This window comes from Triticum dicoccoides, chromosome 7B (genome assembly GCF_002162155.2).
Source record: "Triticum dicoccoides isolate Atlit2015 ecotype Zavitan chromosome 7B, WEW_v2.0, whole genome shotgun sequence".
In the NCBI taxonomy this organism is placed as follows: Eukaryota; Viridiplantae; Streptophyta; class Magnoliopsida; order Poales; family Poaceae; genus Triticum; species Triticum dicoccoides.
Window position 1 is genome coordinate 520,274,419 of NC_041393.1, and position 7,656 is coordinate 520,282,074.

General features: G+C 49.4%; 1 protein-coding gene across 1 annotated transcript; it reads left to right on the forward strand.

Moving 5' to 3' along the window:
• Positions 1-3,304: 3,304 nt before the first annotated feature.
• On the forward strand, positions 3,305-6,291 carry LOC119337785 (EIN3-binding F-box protein 1-like). The gene is made up of 2 exons (XM_037609968.1): positions 3,305-3,490; positions 3,609-6,291. The coding sequence occupies exons 1-2, from the start codon at positions 3,466-3,468 to the stop codon at positions 5,519-5,521; spliced, it is 1,938 nt and encodes a 645-aa protein (XP_037465865.1). The 5' UTR covers positions 3,305-3,465; the 3' UTR covers positions 5,522-6,291.
• The last annotated feature ends 1,365 nt before the right edge of the window (positions 6,292-7,656 follow it).

The window sequence follows — 7,656 nt, forward strand, 5'->3', positions numbered from 1 at the left end:
TAATTAAAGGCGAGATCAAAATTAAGCTAAGATGGTGGGAAAACCGCGTGGATGAGTACTGTACTCGTATTAATCAAGATAATATGTCTCCGCTATCAGCAGTCCGCACGTAGGCCGCTAATGACGAGAAAAGTAATCAGGGGGGTCCAGCAGGTTAGCAGAGACTGCAGAGAAGAGACGAAAAGAAAAGCCACTAGCTGAGCTAGATGCATGGACCGATCGGGAGGATTAGATAAGATCCGTAGGAATGACTAGCTAATAGTAGTAGCTTAATCAACTACTATTAGTAGTATATAATCCAAGAGAAGAGAAGAGATCAGTGGGTGGACGGAGCCCGTTGGCTACGTGAACGTGAGTGAGGTGCATGCACCTGGTTCGTAATCAATTCCATTAGTTTGTTCCGTTTTGGTTAATCTAAACGGAAAGGGCGGGCGCCGGGCCCCGCCCAGGGGTCCAAGTTCGCTGCACACGGAACACGCGGGCGCGCTGCGTGTTACACAGGTGGGTGGGGGTGGGTGGGTGCACGAATCTCTCTCTCTCGCTGGCTCGCTCGCTTCGATGCGTTGCGGGTATGGGTGTGGGTGTGCATGCGTGGTTGGTCGCGTTCCGGCTTCCTTTTGGTGGCCGGCGGGCGGGCACGCGTAGACAGATAGACGTGTGAGAAACGGCTGGGCTGGACTGGACTGGACCGGCGACACGTTCCGGGCTGGGCGTGCAGCCGGATGTCTCAAAATCCCGGTACGCTGCACCGCTACGCGATGCATGCATTTGGTCACGAGGATTGCGCTGGCTGGCCGGATGCATCTATTTGGCCGTCTATTGTTTGCAGTTTGGAGTGCAGTCAGTTGTTGGTGGCTTCCCCCCAAGCTGATGGCTGGCTTGATTATTTGGCCGTCTGTTGTGACCGGTCAGATTCTACCCTAAGGGCCTCTTTGATTCGCAAGATTTTGAAAACAAAGGAATAGGAAAAGTAGGGGGGTGGAGTGACATGTCCATTTGAATCCTAGGGTTAGGAAGGAGTGTTTGATGACACAGGAAAAATGAATGAATCATTAAAAAAAGGTTGAAATATATTTTAAATTTCCTATGAAATGTAATACGAATGATTCCGTAGGAAAATTATTACAGGATCGAATCCTATGAATCAAAGGACCACAGAAAAAATTCCTAAGGATTTTAATCCTCCACAATCCTATATTCCTTTAAATTAAAGGAGCATTCCTCCTTTTGGTTTGAAGGAATTTCACAATAATTCTATAGGATATGGTTCTTATAGGATTTTTTTTTAGAGCCTGCTAGTTCATAGGAATTGATTCCTATTTCTACATAGGATTGGCTTGTGCTCCCACATTTCAAAGGAAACTAAACATGAGGCTAAACTCAATGAAAAAAAAAATCCTATGATGCGAACCGAATAACATCTCTTTTCCTATTCATACTCATATGATTTGAAATACATGTTATCTCATTTCCTTAAAGTTTTCTGTTCTTATAATAGTTCTATCCTATGAACCAAAGGAGACCTAAATGTCGCAATAGGGATAGGCGTATAGTTTATACCAGGCTCTTTGTAACCGGGCATCTCTCAGGGCCTCCTTGATTCATATTAAAAGTCAAAAAAATCTAGTAGAAGTTTTTTTTTCTATGATGGTATTGTTTATCCTTTTATTAAAGGAATGGACAGTAGCAAAATGAAGGATTTTTTTCTTTGAATTGGGTTTCATAGGAAGAACAATGAATTCTACAATCCACTTCAAACCTCTTTTTAGGACCTCCCTGATTCGCAGAATTGTGACGGGAATAGAAAAAAAACACATGAATGAAATGTCACACCTCATATGAATCCTAAAACATTCATGTGTTGTTTGGTTGCTTCACAGCGAAAACAAAGGATTTTTTTCAAAAGATTAGAGTGGATACTAGATTCATATGAAATGTAGTACAAATGATTGATTGGGAAAAATCTCTATAATTTAATCCTACGATCAACATAGGCAAAAATTACTATGGATTCTAATCATCTGAAAATCCTATGGAGTTATTTGAATTACAACTTACATTCCTATGCACAAATAACAAGACAAAGGCCATAAGTAGCATAATATCGACGCCATCTTATATTTGGATATGATTTAACCTTAATTTGACTATGTATTTTAGGACTAATGCGATTTTCCTATCTCTACGAATCAAACACTCAATTCTACAGATTCTTGTGTTTTTACAATCCTTTATGTTGCATGTGCAGTCCTATCATATTCCTGTGTTTTTCTTATTCCTTTAATTTTGAATTTTTGTGAATCTAGGAGGCCCTTAAATAGAGACATGAATGTATATATAATGGGCCTCAAGTGGCATTTTTATGTCATCGAGACACCTTCACCCATGGTTCGTCTATAATCATGTCTTCATGAGAATTTTTTTTCCAGTTTGAATGATGAAAATTGGAGGGAAACCCCTTAATTTTTCTGAAAATGCAGGATGATGTTGGGGTTCAGGAACATGTTAAAACAATCATCTCTTGCCCCTTTTTGTGGAATATCTTCCTTATTAATTTGCGCTTCATCGTGGTTTATTTCACCGGACCTCGCAGTAAAAGATTCCTTAAAGCCTTTGGCATGTCATTGTGGTCTATTCAATCCGACCTTGATCTAAAGATTCCAAAAGAATTACAAAAGGTAATGCCTAATGAGCTAAATATATATAAAAAACCAGTTTTTTGAGTCCAAAACAAATGAATATTTTCCAAACATGGCCACTTGCTCATTATAGAAGGTATACAATTATAAGAATAAAAAGTATCCAATCTCTTGATCTTTTTTAAAGGTGAAGGCAAAAGTTTTGGCTCATCGATCAATTGAGAATCCACGCGCCAGATAAAATCCTTCTATTTTTGTTTGTTTTGTCCATAGTTTTTTTCCTGTCGGGATTGTTTTTCATAATTTGCATGCTTGCTTCCCCATGTAATCTTTCAAATCATGGAAACCGCAAATCCATCTAGACTAGCAGCCTGGTTCATTTTTCAAAAGCATTTGAAATGAAAAGGCCCCCAAATCTCCAAATCAGCAGCCAGAGAGGAAAAAAAAAAGAAATACCCCACCCCTGTGCGGACGCGCCAGAGGTGCATGCATGCAGGCGCATCCCAGCACATCACAGCGGCGGTACAGTGTACACCCCCCCTTGACCCTCCCCTCCCCGATGATGAGATTCATTGAATCCCGGCAAATCTTCATCACAAGTTGGGCGAGCAACTGGACCGGATTCCCCGCCGCACCATCCACATAAGAACCACCACCGCACCCCAAACCCACCACCGCACCCCACCCCACCCCATTCCTCCCCCGCTCCTCCTCCCCCTTCCCCATTTTTTTCCCTTCGTCAGGGTTCGTTCGCTCGTTCGCAGCGCCGCCCGATTGATTGATTGATTGGTTGTGGTCGCAGCAGCTCCTCGATCTCTTCCTCGCCATGCCTCCGTTCCACGATTGCCGCGGTAAGTAAGGGCCCCGAATTGAATTGAGATCGAGCGCTTGTTTGTGCGGTGCTTCGCCGGAGATCTGGAGGATTTTTCTGGTGCGTTGTGCTGATTTTGTGTGTGTTTGTTTGTGTAGATGGCGGTCTGCTTGTCCTGGACCCGGCAGCGGCTATGTTCGGCGGCGTGCGGCAGCGGAAGCGCGCGCGCGTCACGGCCGTGCCCCCCTGCGTCTTCGCCGCCGCGGCGGAGGAGGCGCTCAGGGCGGTGCCGGCGGCCAAGAGGCAGAGGCTGAGGGAGGCGCCGACCCTCGACGCGCTCCCGGACGGGTGCCTCTTCGAGATCCTGCGCCGCGTGCAGGGCGCCCGCGCGCGGGGCGCCTCCTCCTGCGTCTCCCGCCGCTGGCTCGCGCTGCTCGGCGGCATCCGCGCCTCCGAGATCAAGCGGGTCCAGGCCCCGGCCGTGCCGGACCTCAACCAGGTCTTCGTCTGCGAGGACGAGGCCGAGGCCGCGCGCCTGGGCCGCTCCGAGAGGACCCTCGAGGGCGAGGGCGCCACGGACGTCGCCCTCACCGCGGCGGCCGTCGCCGACGGCCTCCGCGGCAGCCTGGAGAGCGTCGTTGTCCGGGGGAGCCACCCGACGCGCGGCGTCACCGACAGCGGCCTCTCCGCGGTCGCCCGTGGGTGCCCGTCGCTCCGCTCGCTTGCCCTGTGGGATGTGCCGCAGGTGACGGACGCGGGGCTCGCTGAGATCGCCGCCGGGTGCCCCTCGCTGGAGAAGCTCGACATCACCGGCTGCCCGCTGGTCACCGACAAGGGCCTCGTCGCCGTCGCTCAGGGGTGCCCGGATTTGAAGACGCTGACCATTGAAGCATGCTCTGGTGTTGCCAATGAAGGCCTCAAGGCTATCGGCAGGTGCTGCTCCAAGCTGCAGGCGGTGAACATCAAGAACTGTGCATATGTTGGTGACCAGGGCGTGTCTGGTCTCATCTGTTCCGCGACAGCCTCGCTTGCCAAGGTCTGCCTTCAGGGTTTGAGCATCACTGATGCTTCTCTTGCTGTGATTGGGTACTATGGAAAGGCGATCACAAACCTCACCCTCACTCGCCTGTCCGCGGTTGGCGAGAGGGGTTTTTGGGTGATGGCAAATGCCCTTGGCCTGCAGAAGCTCAGATGTATGAGCATCACCTCCTGCCCAGGAGTCACCGAGCTGGCACTTGTTTCCATTGCCAAGTTCTGCCCGAGCTTGAAGCAGCTTTACCTCAGGAAGTGCAGCCAAATCTCAGATGGTCTTCTCAAGGATTTCGCAGAAGCAGCAAAGGTTTTGGAGAACTTGCAGATTGAGGAATGCAACAGGATTACTCTCATGGGCATCCTTTCTTTCCTCCTCAACTGCAGCCCAAAGTTCAAGACCCTCTCTTTGGTGAAGTGTACTGGTATCAAGGACATCTGCTCTGCACCTGCACAGCTCCCCGTTTGCAAATCACTTCGGTCCCTTACCATCAAGCAGTGCCCAGGATTCACAGACGCGAGCTTGGCCGTGGTTGGCATGATCTGCCCTCATCTTGAGAATCTTGACCTGAGCGGTCTTGGTGCAGTCACCGACGATGGCCTCCTTCCATTGATCAGGAGTTCCGAAAGTGGGCTGGTTCATGTTGACTTGAATGGCTGCGAGAATCTCACAGATGCAGCTATTTCTGCACTGGTGAAGGCACACGGCACATTTCTTGCACATCTGAGCCTCGAGGGCTGCAGTAAGATAACTGATGCAAGTCTGTTTGCCATTTCCGAGAGCTGCTCTGAGCTCGCCGAGCTTGATCTTTCAAACTGCATGGTCAGCGACTATGGTGTTGCGGTGTTGGCATCCGCAGAGCGGCTCAAGCTCCGTGTCCTCTCACTGTCGGGCTGTCTCAAGGTCACACCCAAGAGTGTTCCCTTCCTGGGAAGCATGCCTGCGTCGTTGGAGGGCCTCAATCTCCAGTTCAACTTCATCGGCAACCACAACATTGCATCACTGGAGAAGCAGCTCTGGTGGTGCGACATCCTTGCTTAAGAGGATCTCCAGATGCAAATATACGACCGTAGGTAGTACTTCTTCAGTCAAGCCTCATAGCAGAGTCGGTTCATCGGTTGCGCGTTTGAGTCATGGTGGGCTTCCTTTGTCCTAGGGTCGGTTGTTTTCCGGGGGACGCTTTAGCCAAGCGCTCGTTTTTTGCAGGCCTCCTCTCGCGAGGATGCCTGTTCCTTGAGCCTTCGGCTGCCATTAGCGTGGCACCCTGTCCCTCTACCCCCAACCTATGCCCTTGTGATTACAGTCCTTACACCATGCTTCTTTTTTTCTCCTTAAGTCCTGTGTGGGAGCTCAAATATTGCCAGTTGTGTCTTCTTTTCCAGTATTCTGGTTCCAGAGTTCTGGGACATCAGTACTTCTGGTTTCAATTCCATAGCAAGTTCTATTTGTCGGTGTGTGCCTGTCGTAGAAGCTTAGCTCCGGTTCTTTGATCCGTGTCTAGGTGTCTGCTACGATCTCTTTCAGTGTGTGGTTGTTCCAGTTCCAGTGTCTTCACGGTCTGTAGTGTGTGTGTGCTGTGCGTGTGTGTCGTCGGCGGTGGATGGTTGCTTTTCTGCAGCATCTGTAGGGGTTGCCTGATGTCCCCGGGGATCTGGCCTTGGCAAGGTGCAACATATCAAAGGGCCCTTGCCATGACAACCTTGTGTGGTTGTTTTTTGTCTCCAGATCCCTGGTTTTTGCAGGCGTGTGTTTGAGTGCTGTAACCTTTGCAATCATCCTGGGATAAATAAAATTTGTTTCCGTCCAAGTTCTATGCTTTTGCTTACCTGCAACCTTGTGATTTTATGAATTGTTACGTTCCTTGTACTGTGTCTAAATGTCTAATATTGTCGGAGCTGCTGCTTGATGCCACCACTGAGATGAACATCTGGCAGCCACCCTTGGCAGCTGCGTGAGATATATTTTCGGCTCTGATGAATTTTGTTCAAGTTGTAGAGCTGATTGAAACAACACCCGGTGTATGCTGTATGCTTGGGGAACTGCCATACGGATAATCCTGGAAATTCTTTTCCAAATGATCTCAAACAGGTTCTGGTGTACGTAAAATTGTGCCAAGATCACGCGTTTCCTCTTGATCTTCACCAGCAGGACTGGATTTGCATCCTCCCACCGCTCCTGAAGGTCTATCTTAACCAGCAGGACTGGATTTGCATCCCCTCTGCCCACCGCTCCTGAAGGTCTTTGCCGTTGGACGTTGCCAAGTACTCCCTCCGTTCGGAATTATTCGTCCAATAAATAAATGTATCTAGATGTATTTTAGTTGTAGATACGTCCATATTTATCATTTTCTAGCAAGTAGTTTGGCCTTTGGCCGGCCTTGTGCGGTTCTGTTGTGCTACCGGTTCCTCCTCCTTTCCGGGCGAGTAGGCAGCAAGGCAGGTCCATGTGCGTCCCCTCTCCGCCGTCCCTCTCACCCCTTTCGTCTTGCTTCCGTCCTCCCCCACCTCCTGCTCCGGTTCATGCACCTCCTTCTGTTTGCTGCCTCGCTAATCGCCCTACGTCACCGGGGTGACAAGATTACCGGTCGTTTGTTTGCAATAATAAAGGCCGGTGCTTTGCTTTCATTGAGCCTTTTGGTTTTGGTGCGAGAGGCAGCCAGGTTCGTCGTCTGAACATTGCTGGGGCTGCTCTGGTCTGGTCCAATGACATGAAGAGTAGTTGCACTGGCGGTAGAAGAGTATTATGATTATGATCACGGCGTGGCCGCCGTGGCCAAATGGGGACGTTGCAACGCACAATTGACTATGCCAGCGTCGCCATCGGACGACCCTTTCTACTCCTCGATCATGGTAGCACCCAGATTCTTTTTTACATCTTGGTAGCGCCCAGATATTGCCATACAGGTGTAGTGTACATCCACAGTTGTTCAACGCCCCTCTCCTCGTGCAAAGAAGCGTCGTCGCGTCCACTGCTTTTGGCGAAAGAAGTGGAGACAAACGGTGGATGTGAAATACTATGTCGCGACCGAACAATCTTGACGCCGAATCTCAGACGGGACGGGATCCAGGGCGAAATTGTGCATGGTGGTAGCATGAAGTTTCCCTGGCCGGTTCCTCCTCTCGAGCGAGCAAGCTTTTCTTGCTGTTGTTCTTCCCCTGCTCCGGTACATGCACTTG

Coding starts and splice junctions, on each gene's coding strand:
- LOC119337785 (XM_037609968.1), top strand. CDS start 3,466: ATGCCTCCGTTCCACGATTGCCGCG. Junction 3,491..3,608: donor TCCGTTCCACGATTGCCGCG/GTAAGTAAGGGC, acceptor TTGTTTGTGTAG/ATGGCGGTCTGCTTGTCCTG.